Here is a 26,084-nt window from a genome sequence, read left to right as displayed (position 1 = left end):
ACACTTCGACTGCTTCGAAATGGAACAAATTTTAATGAATTCCGAGTTGAATTCACTGAGTTATGGTCAATCAATCGGTGGTAGGTCTTTAAACTACTAGACCAAACCGTGAGTCTAACTATTTCCATCATAACTCTCAAAATACTTGGTGTTTTTCATCTCCGTTCCTTCCGTTTTAAACTAAACTTCGACTCCTTCAATATAAGAGAAATTTCAATGAATTCCGAGTTGAATTGAGTGAGTTATGGTCTTTCAATCGAAGGTATGTCTGTAAACTGCTAGACCAAAGCGCGAGTCTAACTTTTTCCATCATAACTCTCAAAATACATGGAGTTTTTCATCTCCGTTTCTTTCGTTTTAAACTACTCTTCGACTCCTTCGAAATGGAACTAATTTCATTGAATAACGAGTTGAATTGAGTGAGTTATGGTCGTTAAAACGGAGGTATGTCTGTTAACTGCTAGGCGAAAGTGCGAGTCTAACTATTTCTGTCATATCTCTTAAAATACTTGGAGTTTTTCATCTTCGTTTCTTCCGTTTTCCAAATACACTTCGAGATATTCGAAATAACATGAATTTGAATCAATTCCGAGTTGAATTTACTGAGTTATGGTCAATCAATCACAGGTAGGTCTGTAAACTGCTAAACCAAATCGCGAGTCTAACTATTTCCAATCTAACACTCAAAATACTTGGAGTTTTTCATCTCCGTTTTTTCCGTTTTGAACTACACTTCGACATCTTCGAAATGGCATGAATTTGAATAAATTTCGAGTCGAATTGAGTGAGTTATGATCAATCAATCGGAGGTGAGTCGGTAAACTTCTAGACCAAAGCGCGAGTCTAACAATTTCCATCATAACTCTTAAAATACTTGGAGTTTTTCATCTCCGTTTCTTCCGTTTTCCAACTACACTTCGACATCTTTGAAATGGCATGAATTTGACTCAATTCCGAGTTGAAATTACTGAGTTATGGTCAATCAATCACAGGTAGGTCTGTAAACTGCTAAACCAAATCGCGAGTTTAACTATTTCCAATCTAACTCTAAAAATACTTGGAGTTTTTCATCTCCGTTTCTTCCGTTTTCAACTACACTTCGACATCTTCGAAATGGCATGAATTTGAATAAATTTTGAGTCGAATTGAGTGAGTTATGTTCAATCAATCGGAGGTAAGTCAGTAAACTTCTAGACCAAAGCGCGAGTCTGACAATTTCCATTATAACTCTTAAAATACTTGGAGTTTTTCATCTCCGTTTCTTCCGTTTTCCAACTACACTTCGAGATCTTCGAAATCGCATGAATTTGAATCAATTCCGAGTTGAATTTACTGAGTTATGGTCAATCAATCACAGGTAGGTCTGTAAACTGCTAACCCAAATCGCGAGTTTAACTATTTCCAATATAACTCTCAAAATACTTGGAGTTTTTCATCTCCGTTTTTTCCGTTTTGAACTACACTTCGACATCTTCGAAATGGCATGAAATTGAATAAATTTCGAGTCGAATTGAGTGAGTTATGATCAATCAATCGGAGGTAAGTCGGTAAACTTCTTGACCAAAGCGCGAGTTTAACAGTTTCCATCATAACTCTTAAAATACTTGGAGTTTTTCATCTCCGTTTCTTTCGTTTTCCAACTACACTTCGACATCTTCGAAATGGCATGAATTTGAATCAATTCCGAGTTGAATTTACTGAGTTATGATCAATCAATCACAGGTAGGTCTGTAAACTGCTAAAACAAATCGCGAGTCTAACTATTTCCAATCTAACTCTCAAAATACTTGGAGTTTTTCATCTCCGTTTCTTCCGTTTTCAACTACATTTCGACATCTTCGAAATGGCATGAATTTGAATAAATTTCGAGTCGAATTGAGTGAGTTATGGTCAATCAATCGGTGGTAGGTCTTTAAACTACTAGACCAAACCGTGAGTCTAACTATTTCAATCATAACTCTCAAAATACTTGGTGTTTTTCATCTCCGTTCCTTCCGTTTTAAACTACACTTCGACTCCTTCAATATAAGAGAAATTTCAATGAATTCCGAGTTGAATTGAGTGAGTTATGGTCTTTCAATCGAAGGTATGTCTGTAAACTGCTAGACCAAAGCGCGAGTCTAACTTTTTCCATCATAACTCTCAAAATACATGGAGTTTTTCATCTCCGTTTCTTTCGTTTTAAACTACTCTTCGACTCCTTCGAAATGGAACTAATTTCATTGAATAACGAGTTGAATTGAGTGAGTTATGGTCGTTAAAACGGAGGTATGTCTGTTAACTGCTAGGCGAAAGTGCGAGTCTAACTATTTCTGTCATATCTCTTAAAATACTTGGAGTTTTTCATCTCCGTTTCTTCCGTTTTCCAACTACACTTCGAGATATTCGAAATAACATGAATTTGAATCAATTCCGAGTTGAATTTACTGAGTTATGGTCAATCAATCACAGGTAGGTCTGTAAACTGCTAAACCAAATCACGAGTCTAACTATTTCCAATCTAACACTCAAAATACTTGGAGTTTTTTATCTCCGTTTTTTCCGTTTTGAACTACACTTCGACATCTTCGAAATGGCATGAAATTGAATAAATTTCGAGTCGAATTGAGTGAGTTTTGATCAATCAATCGGAGGTAAGTCGGTAAACTTCTTGACCAAAGCGCGAGTTTAACAGTTTCCATCATAACTCTTAAAATACTTGGAGTTTTTCATCTCCGTTTCTTTCGTTTTCCAACTACACTTCGACATCTTCGAAATGGCATGAATTTGAATCAATTCCGAGTTGAATTTACTGAGTTATGGTCAATCAATCACAGGTAGGTCTGTAAACTGCTAAAACAAATCGCGAGTCTAACTATTTCCAATCTAACTCTCAAAATACTTGGAGTTTTTCATCTCCGTTTCTTCCGTTTTCAACTACATTTCGACATCTTCGAAATGGCATGAATTTGAATAAATTTCGAGTCGAATTGAGTGAGTTATGGTCAATCAATCGGTGGTAGGTCTTTAAACTACTAGACCAAACCGTGAGTCTAACTATTTCAATCATAACTCTCAAAATACTTGGTGTTTTTCATCTCCGTTCCTTCCGTTTTAAACTACACTTCGACTCCTTCAATATAAGAGAAATTTCAATGAATTCCGAGTTGAATTGAGTGAGTTATGGTCTTTCAATCGAAGGTATGTCTGTAAACTGCTAGACCAAAGCGCGAGTCTAACTTTTTCCATCATAACTCTAAAAATACATGGAGTTTTTCATCTCCGTTTCTTTCGTTTTAAACTACTCTTCGACTCCTTCGAAATGGAACTAATTTCATTGAATAACGAGTTGAATTGAGTGAGTTATGGTCGTTAAAACGGAGGTATGTCTGTTAACTGCTAGGCGAAAGTGCGAGTCTAACTATTTCTGTCATATCTCTTAAAATACTTGGAGTTTTTCATCTCCGTTTCTTCCGTTTTCCAACTACACTTCGAGATATTCGAAATAACATGAATTTGAATCAATTCCGAGTTGAATTTACTGAGTTATGGTCAATCAATCACAGGTAGGTCTGTAAACTGCTAAACCAAATCACGAGTCTAACTATTTCCAATCTAACACTCAAAATACTTGGAGTTTTTTATCTCCGTTTTTTCCGTTTTGAACTACACTTCGACATCTTCGAAATGGCATGAATTTGAATAAATTTCGAGTCGAATTGAGTGAGTTATGATCAATCAATCAGAGGTGAGTCGGTAAACTTCTAGACCAAAGCGCGAGTCTAACAATTTCCATCATAACTCTTAAAATACTTGGAGTTTTTCATCTCCGTTTCTTCCGTTTTCCAACTACACTTCGACATCTTTGAAATGGCATGAATTTGACTCAATTCCGAGTTGAAATTACTGAGTTATGGTCAATCAATCACAGGTAGGTCTGTAAACTGCTAAACCAAATCGCGAGTTTAACTATTTCCAATCTAACTCTAAAAATACTTGGAGTTTTTCATCTCCGTTTCTTCCGTTTTCAACTACACTTCGACATCTTCGAAATGGCATGAATTTGAATAAATTTTGAGTCGAATTGAGTGAGTTATGTTCAATCAATCGGAGGTAAGTCAGTAAACTTCTAGACCAAAGCGCGAGTCTGACAATTTCCATTATAACTCTTAAAATACTTGGAGTTTTTCATCTCCGTTTCTTCCGTTTTCCAACTACACTTCGAGATCTTCGAAATCGCATGAATTTGAATCAATTCCGAGTTGAATTTACTGAGTTATGGTCAATCAATCACAGGTAGGTCTGTAAACTGCTAACCCAAATCGCGAGTTTAACTATTTCCAATATAACTCTCAAAATACTTGGAGTTTTTCATCTCCGTTTTTTCCGTTTTGAACTACACTTCGACATCTTCGAAATGGCATGAAATTGAATAAATTTCGAGTCGAATTGAGTGAGTTATGATCAATCAATCGGAGGTAAGTCGGTAAACTTCTTGACCAAAGCGCGAGTTTAACAGTTTCCATCATAACTCTTAAAATACTTGGAGTTTTTCATCTCCATTTCTTTCGTTTTCCAACTACACTTCGACATCTTCGAAATGGCATGAATTTGAATCAATTCCGAGTTGAATTTACTGAGTTATGGTCAATCAATCACAGGTAGGTCTGTAAACTGCTAAAACAAATCGCGAGTCTAACTATTTCCAATCTAACTCTCAAAATACTTGGAGTTTTTCATCTCCGTTTCTTCCGTTTTCAACTACATTTCGACATCTTCGAAATGGCATGAATTTGAATAAATTTCGAGTCGAATTGAGTGAGTTATGGTCAATCAATCGGTGGTAGGTCTTTAAACTACTAGACCAAACCGTGAGTCTAACTATTTCCATCATAACTCTCAAAATACTTGGTGTTTTTCATCTCCGTTCCTTCCGTTTTAAACTACACTTCGACTCCTTCAATATAAGAGAAATTTCAATGAATTCCGAGTTGAATTGAGTGAGTTATGGTCTTTCAATCGAAGGTATGTCTGTAAACTGCTAGACCAAAGCGCGAGTCTAACTTTTTCCATCATAACTCTCAAAATACATGGAGTTTTTCATCTCCGTTTCTTTCGTTTTAAACTACTCTTCGACTCCTTCGAAATGGAACTAATTTCATTGAATAACGAGTTGAATTGAGTGAGTTATGGTCGGTAAAACGGAGGTATGTCTGTTAACTGCTAGGCGAAAGTGCGAGTCTAACTATTTCTGTCATATCTCTTAAAATACTTGGAGTTTTTCATCTCCGTTTCTTCCGTTTTCCAACTACACTTCGAGATATTCGAAATAACATGAATTTGAATCAATTCCGAGTTGAATTTACTGAGTTATGGTCAATCAATCACAGGTAGGTCTGTAAACTGCTAAACCAAATCGCGAGTCTAACTATTTCCAATCTAACACTCAAAATACTTGGAGTTTTTTATCTCCGTTTTTTCCGTTTTGAACTACACTTCGACATCTTCGAAATGGCATGAATTTGAATAAATTTCGAGTCGAATTGAGTGAGTTATGATCAATCAATCAGAGGTGAGTCGGTAAACTTCTAGACCAAAGCGCGAGTCTAACAATTTCCATCATAACTCTTAAAATACTTGGAGTTTTTCATCTCCGTTTCTTCCGTTTTCCAACTACACTTCGACATCTTTGAAATGGCATGAATTTGACTCAATTCCGAGTTGAAATTACTGAGTTATGGTCAATCAATCACAGGTAGGTCTGTAAACTGCTAAACCAAATCGCGAGTTTAACTATTTCCAATCTAACTCTAAAAATACTTGGAGTTTTTCATCTCCGTTTCTTCCGTTTTCAACTACACTTCGACATCTTCGAAATGGCATGAATTTGAATAAATTTTGAGTCGAATTGAGTGAGTTATGTTCAATCAATCGGAGGTAAGTCAGTAAACTTATAGACCAAAGCGCGAGTCTGACAATTTCCATTATAACTCTTAAAATACTTGGAGTTTTTCATCTCCGTTTCTTCCGTTTTCCAACTACACTTCGAGATCTTCGAAATCGCATGAATTTGAATCAATTCCGAGTTGAATTTACTGAGTTATGGTCAATCAATCACAGGTAGGTCTGTAAACTGCTAACCCAAATCGCGAGTTTAACTATTTCCAATATAACTCTCAAAATACTTGGAGTTTTTCATCTCCGTTTTTTCCGTTTTGAACTACACTTCGACATCTTCGAAATGGCATGAAATTGAATAAATTTCGAGTCGAATTGAGTGAGTTATGATCAATCAATCGGAGGTAAGTCGGTAAACTTCTTGACCAAAGCGCGAGTTTAACAGTTTCCATCATAACTCTTAAAATACTTGGAGTTTTTCATCTCCGTTTCTTTCGTTTTCCAACTACACTTCGACATCTTCGAAATGGCATGAATTTGAATCAATTCCGAGTTGAATTTACTGAGTTATGGTCAATCAATCACAGGTAGGTCTGTAAACTGCTAAAACAAATCGCGAGTCTAACTATTTCCAATCTAACTCTCAAAATACTTGGAGTTTTTCATCTCCGTTTCTTCCGTTTTCAACTACATTTCGACATCTTCGAAATGGCATGAATTTGAATAAATTTCGAGTCGAATTGAGTGAGTTATGGTCAATCAATCGGTGGTAGGTCTTTAAACTACTAGACCAAACCGTGAGTCTAACTATTTCAATCATAACTCTCAAAATACTTGGTGTTTTTCATCTCCGTTCCTTCCATTTTAAACTACACTTCGACTCCTTCAATATAAGAGAAATTTCAATGAATTCCGAGTTGAATTGAGTGAGTTATGGTCTTTCAATCGAAGGTATGTCTGTAAACTGCTAGACCAAAGCGCGAGTCTAACTTTTTCCATCATAACTCTCAAAATACATGGAGTTTTTCATCTCCGTTTCTTTCGTTTTAAACTACTCTTCGACTCCTTCGAAATGGAACTAATTTCATTGAATAACGAGTTGAATTGAGTGAGTTATGGTCGTTAAAACGGAGGTATGTCTGTTAACTGCTAGGCGAAAGTGCGAGTCTAACTATTTCTGTCATATCTCTTAAAATACTTGGAGTTTTTCATCTCCGTTTCTTCCGTTTTCCAACTACACTTCGACATCTTCGAAATGGCATGAATTTGAATCAATTCCGAGTTGAATTTACTGAGTTATGGTCAATCAATCACAGGTAGGTCTGTAAACTGCTAAAACAAATCGCGAGTCTAACTATTTCCAATCTAACTCTCAAAATACTTGGAGTTTTTCATCTCCGTTTCTTCCGTTTTCAACTACATTTCGACATCTTTGAAATGGCATGAATTTGAATAAATTTCGAGTCGAATTGAGTGAGTTATGATCAATCAATCGGAGGTAAGTCGGTAAACTTCTAGACCAAAGCGCGAGTCTAACAATTTCCATCATAACTCTTAAAATACTTGGAGTTTTTCATCTCCGTTTCTTCCGTTTTCCAACTACACTTCGACATCTTCGAAATGGCATGAATTTGAATCAGTTCCGAGTTGAATTTACTGTGTTATGGTCAATCAATAACATGTAGGTCTATAAACTGCTAAACCAAATCGCGAGTCTAACTATTTCCACCATAACTCTCAAAATACTCGGAGTTTTTCATCTCCGTTTCTTCCGTTTTCAACTACACTTTTACATCTTCAAAATGGCATGAATTTGAATAAATTCCAAGTTGAATTGAGTGAGTTATGGTCATTCACTCGGACGTATGTCTGTAAACTGCTAGACCAAAGCGCGAGTCAAACTTTTTCCATCATAACTCTCAAAATATATGGAGTTTTTCATCTCTGTTTCTTTCGTTTTAAACTACACTTCGACTGCTTCGAAATGGAACAAATTTTAATGAATTCCGAGTTGAATTCACTGAGTTATGGTCAATCAATCGGTGGTAGGTCTTTAAACTTCTAGACCAAACCGTGAGTCTAACTATTTCCATCATAACTCTCAAAATACTTGAGTTTTTCATCTCCGTTTCTTCCGGTTTAAACTACACTTCGACTCCTTCAATATAGGAGAAATTTCAATGAATTCCGAGTTGAATTGAGTGAGTTATGGTCTTTCAATCGAAGGTATGTCTGTAAACTGCTAGACCAAAGCGCGCATCTAACTTTTTCCATCATAACTCTCAAAATACATGGAGTTTTTCATCTCCGTTTCTTTCGTTTTAAACTACTCTTCGACTCCTTCGAATGGAACAAATTTCATTGAATTACGAGTTGAATTGAGTGAGTTACGGTCATTAAAACGGAGGTAGGTCTGTAAACTGCTAAGCGAAAGTGCGAGTCTAACTATTTCTGTCATAACTCTTAAAATACTTGGAGTTCTTCATCTTCGTTTCTTCCATTTTCAACTACATTTCGACATCTTGGAAATGCCATGAATTTGAATAAATGCCGAGTCGAATTGAGTCACTTATTGTCAATGAATTGGAGGTAGCTCTGTAAACTGCTAGACCAAAGCGCAAGTCTAACTATTTCCATCATAACTCCTAAGATCCTTGGAGTTTTTCATCTCCGTTTCTTCCGTTTTCAACTACACTTCGACATCTTCGAAATGGCATGAATTTGAATAAATTTCGAGTCGAATTGAGTGAGTTATGATCAATCAATCGGAGGTAAGTCGATAAACTTCTAGACCAAAGCGCGAGTCTAACAATTTCCATCATAACTCTTAAAATACTTGGAGCTTTTCATCTCCGTTTCTTCCGTTTTCCAACTAAACTTCGACATCTTCGAAATGGCATGAATTTGAATCAGTTCCGAGTTGAATTTACTGAGTTATGGTCAATCAATAACAGGTAGGTCTATAAACTGCTAAACCAAATCGCGAGTCTAACTATTTCCACCATAAATCTCAAAATACTCAGAGTTTTTCATCTCTGTTTCTTCCGTTTTCAACTACACTTTTACATCTTCGAAATGGCATGAATTTGAATAAATTCCGAGTTGAATTGAGTGAATTATGGTCATTCAATCGGAGGTATGTCTGTAAACTGCTAGACCAGAGCGCGAGTCAAACTTTTTCCATCATAACTCTCAAAATATATGGAGTTTTTCATCTCTGTTTCTTTCGTTTTAAACTACACTTCGACTGCTTCGAAAGGGAACAAATTTTAATGAATTTCGAGTTGCATTGACTGAGTTATAGTCAATCAATCGGTGGTAGGTCTGTAAACTGCTAGACCAAACCGTGAGTCTAACTATTTCCATCATAACTCTCAAAATACTTGAGTTTTTCATCTCCGTTTCTTCCGGTTTAAACTACACTTCGACTCCTTCAATATAGGAGAAATTTCAATGAATTCCGAGTTGAATTGAGTGAGTTATGGTCTTTCAATCGAAGGTATGTCTGTAAACTGCTAGACCAAAGCGCGAGTCTAACTTTTTCCATCATAACTCTTAAAATACATGGAGTTTTTCATCTCCGTTTCTTTCGTTTTAAACTACTCTTCGACTCCTTCGAATGGAACAAATTTCATTGAATTACGAGTTGAATTGAGTGAGTTACGGTCATTAAAACGGAGGTAGGTCTGTAAACTGCTAAGCGAAAGTGCGAGTCTAACTATTTCTGTCATAACTCTTAAAATACTTGGAGTTCTTCATCTCCGTTTCTTCCATTTTCAACTACATTTCGACATCTTGGAAATGGCATGAATTCGAATAAATTCCGAGTCGAATTGAGTGACTTATGGTCAATGAATTGGAGGTAGCGCTGTAAACTGCTAGACTAAAGCGCGAGTCTAACTATTTCCATCATAACTCCTAAGATCCTTGGAGTTTTTCATCTCCGTTTCTTCCGTTTTCAACAACACTTCGACATCTTCAAAATGGCATGAATTTGAATCAATTCCGAGTTAAATTGAGTGAGTTATGGTCAATCAATCGGAGGTTGGTAAACTGCTAGACCAAAGTTCGAGTCAAATTATTTCCCCCATAACTCTCAAAATACTTGGCTTTTTTCATCTCTGTTTCTTCCGTTTTAAACTACATTTCAACTCCTTCAAAATGGAAAACGTTTCATTGAATTCCGAGTTGAATTGAGTGATTTATGGTCATTCAATCGGAGGTAGGTCTGTAAACTGCTAAACCAAATCGCGAGTCTAACTATTTCCAATCTAACTCTAAAAATACTTGGAGTTTTTCATCTCCGTTTCTTCCGTTTTCAACTACACTTCGACATCTTCGAAATGGCATGAATTTGAATAAATTTCGAGTCGAATTGAGTGAGTTATGATCAATCAATCGGAGGTAAGTCGGTAAACTTCTAGACCAAAGCGCGAGTCTTACAATTTCCATCATAACTCTTAAAATACTTGGAGTTTTTCATCTCCGTTTCTTCCGTTTTCCAACTACACTTCGACATCTTCAAAATGGCATGAATTTGAATCAATTCCGAGTTGAATTTACTGAGTTATGGTCAATCAATCACAGGTTGGTCTGTAAACTGCTAAACCAAATCGCAAGTGTAACTATTTCCATCATAACTCTCAAAATACTTGGAGTTTTTCATCTCCGTTTCTTCCGTTTTCATTTACACTTTTACATCTTCGAAATGGCATGAATTTGAATAAATTCCGAGTTGAATTGAGTGAGTTATGGTCATTCAATAAGAGGTATGTCTGTAAACTGCTAGACCAAAGCGCGAGTCAAACTTTTTCCATCATAACTCTTAAAATATATGGACTTTTTCATCTCTGTTTCTTTTGTTTTAAACTACACTTCAACTGCTTCGAAATGGAACAAATTTTAATGAATTCCGAGTTGAATTGAGTGAGTTATGGTCAATCAATCGGTGGTAAGTCTGTAAACTGCTAGACCAAAGCGTGAGTCTAACTATTTCCATCATAACTCTCAAAATACTTGGAGTTTTTCATCTCCGTTTCTTCTGTTTTAAACTACACTTCGACTCCTTCGAAATGAACAAGTTTCAATGAATTCCGAGTTGAATTGAGTGAGTTATGGTCATTCAATCGAAGGTATGTTTGTAAACTGCTACACCAAAGCGCGAGTCTAACTTTTTCCATCATAACTTTCAAAATACATGGAGTTTTTCATCTCCGTTTCTTTCGTTTTAAACTACTCTTCGACTCCTTCGAAATGGAACAAATTTCATTGAATTACGAGTTGAATTGAGTGTGTTATGCTCTTTAAAACGGAGGTAGGTCTGTAAACTGCTAGGCGAAAGTGCGAGTCTAACTATTTCTGTCATAACTCTTAAAATACTTGGAGTTCTTCATCTCCGTTTATTCCATTTTCAAGTACATTTCGACATCTTGGAAATGGCATGAATTCGAATAAATTCCGAGTCAAATTGAGTGACTTATCGTCAATGAATTGGAGGTAGCGCTGTAAACTGCTAGACCAAAGCGGGAGTCTAACTATTTCCATCATAACTCCTAAGATCCTTGGTGTTTTTCATCTCCGTTTCTTCCGTTTTCAACAACACTTCGACATCTTCAAAATGGCATGAATTTTATATCAATTCCAAGTTGAATTGAGTGAGTTATGGTCATTCAATTGGAGGTATGTCTGTAAACTGCTAGACCAAAGCGCGAGTCAAACTTTTTTCATCATAACTCTCAAAATATATGGAGTTTTTCATCTCTGTTTCTTTCGTTTTAAACTACACTTCAACTGCTTCGAAATGGAACAAATTTTAATGAATTCCGAGTTGAATTGAGTGAGTTATGGTCAATCAATCGGTGGTAGGTCTGTAAACTGCTAGACCAAAGTGCGAGTCTAATTATTTCCCCCATAACTCTCAAAATACTTGGATTTTTTCATCTCCGTTTCTTCCGTTTTAAACTACACTTTGACTCCTTCGAAATGAACAAATTTCAATGAATTCCGAGTTGAATTGAGTGAGTTATGGTCATTAAATCGGAGGTAGGTCTGTAAAGTGCTAGGCGAAAGTGCGACTCAAACTATTTCTATCATAACTCTTAAAATACTTGGAGTTTTTCATCTCTGTTTCTTCCGTTTTCGACTACCCTTCGACATCTTAAAAATGGCATGAATTTGAATCAATTCCGAGTTAAATTGAGTGAGTTATGGTCAATCAATCGAAGGTTGGTCTGTAAACTGCTAGACCAAAGTGCGAGTCTAATTATTTCCACCATAACTCTCAAAATACTTGGCTTTTTTCATCTCCGTTTCTTCCGGTTTGAACTACTATTCGACTCCTTCGAAATGGAAGAAATTTCGTTGAATTCAGAGGTGAATTTAGTGAGTTATGGTCATTCAATCGGAGGTAGGTCTGTAAACTGCTAGGCGAAAGCGCGAGTCCAAGTGTTACCACCATAACTCTTAAAATACTTGGAGTTTTTCATCTCCGTTTCTTCCGTTTTCCAACTACACTTCGACATCTTCGAAATGGCATGAATTTGAATCAATTCCGAGTTGAATTTACTGAGTTATGGTCAATCAATCACAGGTATGTCTGTAAACTGCTAAACCAAATCGCTAGTGTAACTATTTCCAATCTAACTCTCAAAATACTTGGATTTTTTCATCTCCGGTTCTTCCGTTTTCAACTACACTTTGACATCTTCGAAATTGCATAAATTTGATTATATTTCGAGTCGAATTGAGTGAGTTATGATCAATCAATCGGAGGTAAGTCGGTAAACTTCTAGACCAAAGCGCGAGTCTAATAATTTCCATCATAACTCTTAAAATACTTGGAGTTTTTCATCTCCGTTTCTTCCGTTTTCCAACTACACTTCGACATCTTCGAAATGGCATGAATTTGAATCAATTCCGAGTTGAATTTACTGAGTTATGGTCAATCAATCACAGGTAGGTCTGTAAACTGCTAAACCAAATCGCGAGTCTAACTATTTCCAATCTAACTCTCAAAATACTTAGAGTTTTTCATCTCCGTTTCTTCCATTTTCAACAACACTTCAACATCTTCAAAATGGCATGAATTTTATATCAATTCCGAGTTGAATTGAGTGAGTTATGGTCATTCAATCGGAGGTATGTCTGTAAACTGCTAGACCAAAGCGCGAGTCAAACTTTTTTCATCATAACTCTCAAAATATATGGAGTTTTTCATCTCTGTTTCTTTCGTTTTAAACTACACTTCAACTGCTTCGAAATGGAACAAATTTTAATGAATTTCGAGTTGAATTGACTGAGTTATAGTCAATCAATTGGTGGTCGGTCTGTAAACTGCTAGACCAAACCGTGAGTCTAACTATTTCCATCATAACTCTCAAAATACTTGAGTTTTTCATCTCCGTTTCTTCCGGTTTAAACTACACTTCGACTCCTTCAATATAAGAGAAATTTCAATGAATTCCGAGTTGAATTGAGTGAGTTATGGTCTTTCAATCGAAGGTATGTCTGTAAACTGCTAGACCAAAGCGCGAGTCTAACTTTTTCCATCATAACTCTCAAAATACATGGAGGTTTTCATCTCCGTTTCTGTAGACACCCCATTTTGATCGGACCCAAGTTCGCTATTGTAGACACCCCATTTTGATTCGTTTTAATCAACAAAGAAGTTAGTGTGATGTTGTCGGAGTCTAGTGTTTTTCATTCCCGTGTTCGTCCCTTATGCTTTCTCAATCGTTCCGATCTATTCTGCAATGTTCCGCATTTTCTTTTCGCCAAGTGTTGAGAATGGTTATATTAGCCAGGCGAGAGAGAGTTTGTACCCACTAAGTGGGCCCACCATGAACATGTTGATGAGCGCATTTATTTTTCTCATTTAAAGCCGTACTACTAAGGTATTTTCTCTTGTTTCTGGTATTTCAGGTTTATATTGAGGGAATTCCGAGGAAAATATGCTAAAAGGATGAAATTTTACGAAAAATTGCAATTGTGGAACAATCTAAGTAGAAAATTGTGTGTGGGTTCCAATTTGGATGGTCAAGATCAAAGAAGAAAATCCAAAATTTTCAAGATATCTTAGTAGGCCAAATATTTAAGAATTCTTTTTGGGTCCAAGTTGAAAACGTCACACCGTTATTTTTCTTTGAAAGTTTCAAGCATTTCAAAGGTTAGATAAAGAACAAAGAAGAGTGAAATTCCTAAATTCAATGGTTGAGATTGAAATCAACAAAGCAAGAGGGAGGAAATCGAAATTTATTTTTGGTAAAACCACCCCCATATTTGGTTAGTTCACTTCCCTTGTTGGATTCCCTTGGTCGTTTCTTTCTCTTTCCCCCTTACCCATTAAATGAACGGTTTGGATCAAATTATGGAATAAATTAGAAAGCATGGTCAATTATCATTGTGGCCCATTAATTGGAAGATCCGGATTATATTGAGGAAATGATTTGGCTACACATATCAATTGGACAAGTGGAATTTTTGGAGGAGTGCCTTGACCAATTCGTGCAAGCTTGAGAAAAATGGGACCCACTTGGATTTGCATTTACGTGCAAGCTTGTTCTCTACACAACAGCAGCCCATGTGTTCTCATATGGAAAATAGTAATTTCTAATTATTACAACCATACACATGCAATATAAGTGGGACCCACCAGGGAAGAAACTATATTGTTTCCAAAGTTGCCATTCATGTTCCCACACCTCATGTTCCCACACCAAAGTCAACAAAAGAAAAAAATTTAATCTTTTTTGGAGGCCCCTCTCTCTCTCTCTCCCTTCTTTCCTTGGTCATCAATGATGGCTAGTCATGGTCATCTATGGTGGTTGGTCATGGTCACCCATGGTGGCTACCAATACCACACATGTTTAAAATTTAGTCATTTATGATGGCTATTAAAAATGTCTTTTTATCTCAAATAGTGTTCCTATATGCAGCTATAAATATGGCTTGTATTCTCAAAAACAAGGAGGAGAAAAAAGGAGTGTGGCTCATCTAATAAAAAGCAAAGAAAAAGAGAAGAAGAAGAAAGCAAGGCGAATCGTACAACGGCGAGGTTTTTCGGACTCCGCGGCTTTCGGATTCGGCGAAGACTCCATCAGAGGTAAGTACACTGTTCTCGGATTTTTCAGGATCGTTTGGTATTTTTTATGTATTTTACATGATTTTTAAGCATTTAATTGAATTTAATTGAATATTAATTGCGTGTGCTTAAAGTCATGATCTGCGTAAGCTTTCCAAATCCGTTTCATCCCGAAAGTTAATACAATGTTTGATCTAAATAGAGTACCATAACTATCGGATCAGATCGGGCATTGGATCAACAGTTCTTTCGAGTTTGAGTGAAGAGTGGTATTTTATTTAAAATATGGGCTGAGAAATTATGAAATTCGAAAAAATAGTCATCTCAGGATGATCTATTTTTTGGAATTTTAAATTTTTCTTGTGTTCATCACATCGGAACAAGGTTGGAGGATGTTTTCCGAAATCATAATTTTCTCGAAAAGCGTGTTTTAAAAATAGAAAACTCTTCAAAAATATCTTTTTGACCAAGAAAAATAAAATATATATTAAACGGATTCCAAAATTAATGAAACTTCATGGAAAACTAATATGGTACTAATACATTCTACCATGAGTTTTTCATAAATTTTGGACTTTGTTTGGTTATTATTTTATGCTTTCTTTGAAAATTATCAGATTTTGGGAGAATTTTTACTAACATCAGATCATCATTAAAATTCATAACATTTTTACATAAGTCTTATATTTCACATTTCTTTCTGCTGTAAAAGTTTCAAGTGATTTGGATCTTGTTTCATGTGTGGTGTAGTGTTAATTCATAATCTGGGCTGAAAATTGAAAAATCCGAAGTCAGTAGTAAATAATTTCTAAAATTCATGAAAATCTCACTGCATGCTATTTATATTCATATTTTATTTCTGTAGAAATTTCATAGAATTTAGATTTATATTTCTACTAGTTTCTGTGTTAATTGTGCAATCTGGTCATTTAATTGTTTAATCCAGATTAAATGTGAAATTAATGTAAAAATCTGCAAAACTCATACAGTAAGCTACATACATTCCCATATTGCTGCTGTAAAAATTTCAACTCATTTCGAATTTGTTTGCAACAATTTCACTTGTAAAACCACTCATATGCTTAAAATTGATAAAATCCATGGAAAATTCGAAATTAATTGAAAATCATATAAAAATTCCTAAAGAACTTTAAAATTCTGTCACATGTTCACTCCTTAATCCATTGAAACGGAAATTTTAGGATCTTTAGATTTTCCTGGAAAAATGGCCAGTGCATCCATAATCGTATCCCAATTGCAACTTGATCTTTGACAATTTGAATATTTAAGCTATAGCATGTTGTTGGCTCCGAGGTTACTGTCCACGAAAATCCTGAGATCTGCCAGGCAATAAGATGCTATAACCTAAGTATTAAATTGCACAAGGAAAGAGCGCACGATTCCCTCCCTTGGATGCCATTCTGGGCCGAAATTGGTGAACCCTAGAACCATTGGTATTCCTTAAGTGCCCAAAAACTGAAAATCCTTAAAATCTGAAATTCGTTAACCTCAAGAACTTAAATCGATTCAGCTTGTATCTTTCGGAACCATTGGATCATGGTTTCCGATCTAAGAAACATTAGAGCCCAATTTAGGAACCCTGGTGTCAGGTCGTGTCCTAGGTTTTAGGGAGTCCTAGAGTTAGGAGTCCAGCCTCATCACGGACGTTTGTTATGTATAGCAACCGTGCCATAGGTCTCGTTACACTAGTTGCCCAATCTTTCCTTAAGACGAGCCTAGTAAACTATGGTGTAGGTTAACTTACATTAGTCTAAGGAACAACTTGCATTTAGATAAGAATCATATAGCATCTCAGATGAAATCCTAAGATAATAAAATCCTCAACTTGAATTAAATAACTTCTCTCAAAACTGTTGAAACAGTCAGTTCTGTCTAGGTCGGTGTCCTAGTTGAGTTAGGCATAAGTAGCTTAGCTTAGGTGCACCGAACTACGTCGACTCTGATCCCAGTGAGGCTTGGGTACGTAGGCAGCTTGGATGTCTGACGGCATACCACCCGCGAGTCGGCACCACAACAAATTGTGGTGTTTTGGATATTAATTTTCTTATAAATGCTTAATCAAATCATTTAGGGCTTTCCATGAAATTAGAATTCTAGGAGAACTTTCACTTAGATTGAACCCAGACAAATTAATAAATCAAGATACACATTTAGGATTCCCATTGAAACTAGATTTTAGGATGCATGTCACTTAGTTCGCACATTAACATAGGGTTGAATGAGCCATTTAAAATAAATTTAAAAGAGTTAACTTTTAGAATTGAAGACCGATTATCGGGCAGGAATGGTGCATATGGTGGATAAATCCCCATACCTTCCATTCTTGTAACCAGGTAGCGAGTCTAGATTTCTGGTTAATTATGGGTCCTAGATCCCACATCTAGGTGGCGACTCTGTCAGTCTCTTTTGTGTGGAATTCGGATTGTCTTAGTGATCCCAAGTTCACATAAAAGACGAATTAAAATCAATAATGAAAGGCACACGCCAATCGCGTGGGTACGAGAGACCAAGAGAAGAGAGCGCGGCGGCTCGCGCCCCACGCCCCTCTCGCGGGATCGGGTCCCACAGACTGGCGACTCTGCTGGGGACAACCTAACTTCATTACAATTCCAAAGGATAACTCATTTGAATCTATTTCAACTGGCTCATGAAAACTCTATCTCTTTTATGCTTGTTAGATTAGTTTGTATGCTTTATTTTCTCATCACATTTACTCAAACTTAATCTAACAAAACCTGAAGGCATCATAGATTGCGCGAACTTATTGCACACACTTACATCACTTTCATCTAAACCCCTGCATCTCACATGCACACACGTCCTATTTTAGGAACCCGGAGTGTTATCTAGCATGGTTGACTGGGATTTCATCACCTGGTGCCTCTGTGCTAGAGAAGCATTCCACCCTTAGCCTAGTACCTTTATGGTACGTAAACGGATCTCTTGTTCACGTACTGATACGCCGGACACTGGTACAGTATATCGAACATGGATTCGCGCTAAGGGAACTCTTGGCCTTACCCCTAGATTAACCCACACATGCATGTAGTATACGAACACATGTGCATCACGTGTGTGAGCCTAGTTTAGGATATCCTACCCATTTGTGTCTAGATTAGGCCGTAGTCCATCTTTCAATGGCTACGATCGGTCCTAGGTACACAAACAAAGTCATGAGTCGAGATCCTCTCTCCACTCCGCTAGATTAGGGTTAGGATTGATGCCTTCAGGTAACACTGATAAAATGTGCGAAGATTAAAAAACTTTTCCTTTGGGGTTAGGATGTAAATCCCATTCATTTCCAAAGATCTCATAGGATTACTCATTCATGATCCATCTGTTGAAAGCAATCTTATGCTATCTCATCTCATCTTGATCTCATCTTGTTGTTGATATCCATCATTCAGATTTTAGATCTGGTCCTTGACCCTACTTTTGTCATTCTTATGGCCATGGTCTATTATCTGAGCCATTGATTGATCCAATGTTTATCATATATCTTTTACCCCTGGATCATATCGAAATCATTGATGAAAAAGTTTGATCTCACCTGTATTCTTTGAGTGCATGATCGTTGTTGAGATCGAAACTTATTTTGATTAAGGATGTTTATCGTTCCTGACTCTTTCATTCCCAAAAGAAGAACGGTTATACCCAAAGAACACCTTAAGGAATAGATTGAGGATTCTTTCCAAATTAACATACCCGTTGATGTATTTCAAGATTACTCTTTTCTCTATTTGTTCAGAATCTTTATCTCATGATTATTGATCTAGTATGTTAACTTCCAATCAGGATTCTGAAAGATAGCAACCATCGCTTCAAAAAAGGGCACCCAAGCTAAACCTACCTGGTCTAGACCTACCTCAGTGTCTAGACTTGTTCGTCATTTTGATCCCACTGTGTCACCAACAGCACCTTTACCATCTTCACCAGAGTTGTCAGGTTCTTTTGAAGTCAACCAAATGGCTAATGATCCAGTGGACCCCATGATAACTATACAGGAAATGTTGAGAAATATGTGTCGAGATATAGCAGGGTTGAAAGATGAGGTGACTCATCTAAAAGACCAGAGTACTCAAAAGGTCTCTACTTCTAAAGATCCCACCATTCAGCCTCCTCCGGCCACATCTCCTAACCTCACCAGACCAGTCATCTCTCCCGTAGAGATCGATCTAGAAGATGAGCAATATGCTGGGGAATACTTTGTCCCTCCGGTTAACAAGGAGAATGAGTTGTTCGATAAGTATGAGAAGATGGCTCGTGACATTGAGAGCATGAAGGTTCAAGCGTCCAAGGGATTCGATATTTCTGAATTTCTGGTGTCCCCTAATGCCATATTCCCGCCTAAGTTCAAGGCACCAGACTATGACAAATATGATGGAACTGGGTGTCCGAGAAACCACGTCAGATGGTTCATCACTCTTTCCCAGCAGCATGGCTTAAGTCGAGAGCAGATGGCTCATTTGTTTCCTATGTCTCTTATAGGGGTAGCCAAAAGATGGTTTTTGAGGTTGAAACCAGAAGAGATTAGGACATTAGAAGAAATCTCTAACCGATTCGTAGAACAATTCTCCATGGAGGAAGGGATCGAGGTCACTAAAAGAGATCTGAAGCTGTTGAAGCAGAATCCTCAGGAGACATTCACATCTTTCATTAGGCGCTGGAGGCGCAAGTCTGCCCAACTGAGCCATAGAATGTCAGAGGAAGACCAGATAAAGTTGGTCCTCAAGAGCTTGTCCCCGCAGTACTTTCACTTCATGGCGCCGCAGCACTATCAGAATTTCGATCATTTGATTAAGACCGGCACCCAGATCGAGGATGCTATTGCTAAGGGCCTCCGAGCCAAAACGCTATCTGATGTCCGAGAGGGGAAGAGGCCTATGATCCAACCGAAGGAAGTACAAGCAGTCAGTTATACCAGACCAGTGGCCAAGCCTGTTGATGAAGTTGTTAGACCAATGGTGACGAAGCAGTTCAGGCAGTTTGACCCATTACCATTTCCACTGCCCATGATACTTAAGAAGTTGATCAGAGACAAGAAGATCAGACTTCCGGATGTCAAACCTGTACCTAATCCGCTGCCCGGAAACTGGAGAAGGGATCAATACTGTGAATATCACAGGGGCCCGGGACACATGACTGAGAACTGTTTGGCCTTGAAGCACGCGATTCAGAACATGATCGATAAAGATGAGCTTGCAGTTGAAAGGCCGAATATCACTCAGAATCCTCTCCCCAACCACCGTGCTGTTGCTCCTCCCACTACAAACGCTATCTTTGTAGATGAGCCCATCCTTGATCCCTCTACTCTCATTTGCGCTATTACATCTGATAAAACATATGTTTTGAAGTTTGACGATGAAGAGCTCAGAGAATTCAGAGAAAAAGAACCTTATGTGCTGTCGTTTGACGATGCTGAACTCACTGAGTCATCTTCAGCCCAGTCATATGCGCTTCAGAATGTTGGTCTGGAAGAAGCAAAGGAAGCCACCTATGTTCTAAGGATGGAGGACTTTGAAGAGGATGTCAGTAATGCACCTTATGTTTTCAGAACGGACGAAGACGAACTGCTGTTGCTGGATGATCAGTGTAACGAGATGCGTCACATGACCCGAGGTGGGCGAGTGTTCAAACCACCAGAATTGAGTGTAGAAAACCCGGCAGGGGTTGCAAGAAACTCAGAAAATCAGAGGCAGAATAAAGTGAGCGCAGACGAAGAAGATGAGAGCCTGTTAAAGCAGCTGAAAAAGACTCAGGCTAATATCTCGGTATGGGGTTTACTAATGGCCTCATCGAAGCACAGAAAGCTAGTCCTTCAAGAGCTTAATGCAGCACAAGTTTCTGTTAATACCTCACCTGACGAGCTTGTCAGTCTCGTAGCCATGGCCAGAGCTGCGAAAACATTGTCATTCGCTGATGACGATTTACCTCCTGAGGGCCGAGACCATACTAAGCCTCTTAAAATCACAGTCTTCTGTAACAAGAAGAAGGTGCCAGAGGTGTTGGTTGATAACGGCTCTGCACTGAATGTTTGCCCATTAAGCACCGCAGCAACCCTGGGGTTCAGTCCTGAGAATTTTATTCCATCCGAGCAGGGTATTCTAGCATATGATGGCACTCGCCGAGATGTAATCGGGACTTTGGTCACTGAGATACAGATTGGCGGAGAAGACTTTGAGGTAGAATTTCAAGTCTTAGATATTAAAGCTTCATTCTTACTGTTGCTTGGCCGTCCTTGGATGCACAAGGTCGGGGTTGTTCCGTCTACTCTCCACCAAAAACTGAAGTTCATTCGCAGGAACAGAGTGATAACGGTAAAGGGGGATCCTGATCTCGAGATAGGGCAGATCACTCCGGACATAACTGGGGAAAGATCCGAAGATATCAATTTGACGGGGTTTTCACTAGAGGTGACTACGATCACTTTCAAAGAGGCTTTGAATGAGGAAATTTGTTTCCTGACCAGTACGAATTCGAATGTCATCAGAATGATTCGCCGACAGGGCTATATGCCAGGCGCCGGGTTAGGCAAATATCATCAGGGTTTGACCGAGTTTCCTGTGTTCAAAACATTCAATGGTTTGTTCGGACTGGGTTACAAGCCTACAAAGAAGGAAATTGTAGAGATGAAGCAGTTGATGCTGAAATGGGCAGAAAACCGTCGTCGGGGCTTGGGGTTACCAATGGCACCCATTGATTTGAAAATGAACGGCCGATTCCGAAAAGAAGGCGCAGCCTTTCCTTTCTGTGGCTTTGCAGAGTTTTGGTTGGATGAGAGCACAGGGCAAATGCTTCCGGGGTTTGAGATTTTCTTCGATCTTGAGCTAGAAGATGAGCCAGTGGGTATGCAGATTGTAGAGACAGAGTCTGAGGCTGATTGGACAGAGCACATAGAGCCGAGTCTTCTGAATTCACTTTTTCAAGAAGGGTCACAGACTGTGGCCGTGATTGGCAGGAGCCCGCTGATACTGGACCCAACTCGTCTTATCACCCCGGCTGAGGAACCTCTGACTAACTGGACTTCTCAAGTCCTACCCCAGGTTATTTTCCAGTACAAACGAATCCCTTCAGAAAAGTCAGTCGTCCATAAATACGTGTCAGTCTCCGGGTTTGATTCAGAGTCTATATCTTCTAATGAGTCTTTTGATGCAGGTACCATAGATGACCATTCACCTGAGATCGGCGACGTTTCTTCCTTTTCAAGCGAGATTGAGTTGGAGTCTGTTCATAATAAAGCATCTGTTGCTGTTTCCTTTTATAGTCCTGAGTCAGTTGACGCAGGTGTCAACATTTCCATCGAGTCTGTAAAAATGAGTCCAAAGTTCATTGTACCCCCCGATGAGGGTAATTCGTCTGTTGATGTATATGATTCAAATTCCAATGAAATGAAGGATTCTTCTTTTGAGTACATTCCTGTCTCTATTTCATCTGCTGAATCTGCTCTAAAATCTGATAATCTTAAAAATAACAATCAAGACTCCCCCTCTGATGAGGATGCCGACGAAACTCCCCCTGAAATCAGACATATGATCCAACAGGAGGAGAGTCGCCGAGCAAAACCACTTGATGAGGAAGTTGAAACTGTGAACATTGGTGATGAAACCTCAATTCAGGAAATAAAGATCGGCAAAACTTTATCTCCTGAAGAACGTGAGGAATTGATCACCCTGCTTAAAGAGTTCAAAGAAGTTTTTGCTTGGTCTTACGATGATATGCCAGGATTAAGTGAGGAAATCGTCCAGCACAGATTACCCTTAATCCTTGGTGCTAAGCCAAAGAAGCAAAAACTCCGAAAGCTCAAAACAGAATGGGAGTTGAAAGTCTATGAAGAAGTGAAGAAATTGTTAGAAGTAAAATTCATCCAGGTGGTGGAATATCCTGAATGGCTCGCTAACATAGTACCGGTGCCCAAAAAGGACGGGAAAGTCAGAATGTGTGTTGATTTTAGAGATTTAAACAAAGCAAGTCCTAAAGATGACTTTCCTCTTCCAAGCATTGATCTCCTGGTGGATAACACTGCTGGACATGCTCTTTTATCCTTTATGGACGGATTCTCAGGGTACAATCAGATTAAAATGGCACCTGAAGACATGTTGAAGACAGCGTTCATCACTCAGTGGGGTACATATTGCTATAGAGTGATGCCGTTTGGCTTGAAAAATGCTGGTGCTACATATCAAAGAGCTGCCACGACTCTTCTTCATGATATGATTCACAAAGAGGTTGAAGTTTACGTTGATGACATGATCGTAAAGGGGAAGACTCGGCCTGAGCACACTGTTGCCCTGAGAAAGTTTTTTGAGCGGATCAGGAAGTATCAGCTTCGTCTGAACCCGAGTAAATGTGTATTTGGCGTTACGTCAGGAAAACTCTTGGGGTTTATGGTCAGCGAAAGAGGGATCGAAGTGGACCCGCAAAAGATCAAGGCGATTCAAGAAATGCAGCCGCCGACGACAGAAAGGCAGATCCGAGGTTTCCTTGGCAAAGTTCAGTATCTGAGACGGTTCATAGCACATCTGACGATGACGTGTGAACCCATTTTCAAGCTTCTGAAGAAGAATTCCTCGAACAAGTGGAATGAAGAGTGCCAGGAGGCTTTTGAAAAGGTTAAGCAATGCCTATCATTGCCCCCTGTTCTTTCGCCAGTTATTCCAGGCCAACCGTTGCTGTTGTACTTATCTATCACGGATACAGCGATGGGTTGCATGCTTGCTCAGCAGGATCTTGAGTCTAAGAAAGAAAGACCCATTTACTACATCAGCAAGAAGATGCTAGAGTATGAATTAAAATACACTGTTTTGGAGAAGACTTGTCTCGCATTAGTTTGGGCAACCCAGAGGCTTAGACATTATTTGCTTTCAAACAAGGTTCTTCTGCTTTCACGAATGGACCCTCTAAAGTACTTGTTTGAGAAACCTGCCCTTACAGGAAGGACTGCAAGGTGGTTATTGTTATTGTCTGAGTTCGACATCACTTATGTCGCTCAGAAATCAGTTAAGGGGCGGGTTATAGCTGAACAATTGGCCGATGCTCCAGTTGAGGAGAATGCTGTTCTAAAAGCCGAATTCCCTGATGAAGAAATTATGGATATCGAAGAAGAAGAGGTTCTCAGCACCAAGTGGTTAATGTACTTTGATGGAGCCGTAAACAGTCGTGGGCAAGGAGTAGGTGCAGTCTTGGTCTCCCCGAAGAAAGAATACATTCCTATCTCCATCAAGTTGCAGTTCGAGTGCACCAACAACATGGCAGAGTACGAAGCCTGTATTGCCGGACTTGAAGCAGCCTTAGCTTTGCAGATTCAAGATATTGATGTGTTCGGGGATTCCATCCTGATCATTTACCAGATTAATGGGCAATGGAAAACTCGAGAAGATAGATTGATCCCTTATAATATGTATTTGGAATCTCTAGTCCAGAAATTCAAGAGCGTCACATTTACTCACTTATCAAGGACCAGAAATCATTTTGCTGATGCTTTGGCCACTTTGGCCTCGATGTTAGATATCTCCGCTACAATGGAAGTTCAACCGTTAGCCATCAGACTGCAATGGGCACCTGCGCACGTAAATGCTATAGAGATTTCAGCTAGATGTCCAGATGGGAAGCCTTGGTACACAGATATCAGAAACCTCATTTCAGGCAAGGGTCATCCTCCGGAAGCTTCAAGCAAGGAAAGGAAAACTCTCCAGAAGTTATCTGCGAATTTCATCATTTGCGGTGAAGAGCTGTATAGAAGGTCATTTGATGGCATACAACTCCTTTGTGTTGATGAAGATAAAGCTGCGGAGCTTATTGAGCAGACTCATGAGGGTGTTTGTGGACCTCATATGAACGGGAAGATGCTATCTAGAAAGATCCTTAGACTTGGATTCTATTGGCCTACAATGGAAACAGACTGCTTCGCATTTGTAAAAAAATGCCATAAGTGTCAAGTCTATGCGAATCTTATTCATGTTCCTCCTTCGGAGTTGCACTCCCTGACTTCGCCGTGGCCGTTTTCGGTATGGGGAATAGACATCATTGGGAAGATTTATCCGAGATCCTCGAGCGGACATGAGTACATTCTGGTGGCTATTGATTATTTCACAAAGTGGATAGAGGCTGCATCTTATGCTTCCATCACTTCGAACACAGTTGCGAAGTTCATCCGTACCAATATAATTTGCAGATACGGAGTACCTCACGAGTTGATTTCAGATAATGGATCACATTTCAAGAAAGAGGTGTTACACCTGTGTGAAGAGTTCAAGATAAGGCATCACAAGTCGTCTCCTTACAGGCCGCAGACGAATGGGGCCGTTGAAGCAGCAAATAAGAACATCAAAGTCATTATCAGTAAGATGACTGAGACATATAAGGACTGGTCGAACAAACTTCCTTATGCCTTATGGGCTTATAGAACATCGATCAGGTCTTCAACAGGCGTGACTCCGTATTCTTTGGTGTACGGAATGGAGGCTGTTCTCCCTGTTGAGTTAAGAATCCCCTCTTTGAGAGTGATGGTGGAGGCCGATCTGCCAGAGTCAGAATGGGCAAAGGCCAGACACAATGAGCTACAGATGATAGATGAGAAGAGGCTGAGAGCCTTGTATCATATCCAGGGATATCAGAGACGGATTGAGAGAGCTTTCAATAAGAAGGTTCGTGTCCGAGATTTGAAGCCTGGAGATCTTGTATTGAAGTCCTACAGGGCACCGGTATTTGACCCAAGAGGAAAATTCAGGCCAAACTGGTCTGGTCCTTACATTGTTGATGAAGTCCTGCCTGGAAAAGCCGTAAGACTCCTCAATGAAAATGGAGAAAAATTAAATGAACCTACAAACCTGGATCAATTAAAGAAATATTATGCTTAAATACACTAGGAGGCCATCCTTGGACGATTTAAGCTTCAAGCCATACCCAAATATTTTAAACTATTTGCAAACCCTTTGGGCCTAGAAAAGAATGAATGATGAAACCCCCTTTTGCTAAAAGAACCTTTGAGCCGAAAGAAAGTCAAAATTTATTTGTTAAACTTAAACCAGGGGCATCTTTTATGACTTTCGTCATAAAAGATTTTACGTCCGAACTACACGTGACCTGATTCCCAATTTCTTTGGGGATA

General features: G+C 38.7%; 1 protein-coding gene across 1 annotated transcript; it reads left to right on the top strand.

The window, feature by feature from the left end:
* Positions 1 to 14,782: 14,782 nt before the first annotated feature.
* On the top strand, positions 14,783 to 22,319 carry LOC143851350 (uncharacterized). The gene is made up of 3 exons (XM_077360743.1): positions 14,783 to 14,977; positions 18,773 to 22,020; positions 22,133 to 22,319. Exons 2-3 carry the CDS (start codon positions 18,943 to 18,945, stop codon positions 22,139 to 22,141), a joined length of 3,087 nt encoding a protein of 1,028 aa, XP_077216858.1. The 5' UTR covers positions 14,783 to 14,977; positions 18,773 to 18,942; the 3' UTR covers positions 22,142 to 22,319.
* The last annotated feature ends 3,765 nt before the right edge of the window (positions 22,320 to 26,084 follow it).

The sequence above is a fragment of the Tasmannia lanceolata genome, unplaced genomic scaffold, assembly GCF_043159265.1.
Source record: "Tasmannia lanceolata isolate RefF3 unplaced genomic scaffold, GAP_Taslan_0.1 ptg000018l, whole genome shotgun sequence".
Classification (NCBI taxonomy): domain Eukaryota; kingdom Viridiplantae; phylum Streptophyta; class Magnoliopsida; order Canellales; family Winteraceae; genus Tasmannia; species Tasmannia lanceolata.
This window is presented reverse-complemented; position numbering and strand designations above follow the sequence as displayed.

What these genes read in the sequence shown, in the direction of transcription:
- LOC143851350 (XM_077360743.1), top strand. Translation starts at nt 18,943, where the DNA reads ATGGCTAATGATCCAGTGGACCCCATGATAACTATACAGGAAATGTTG.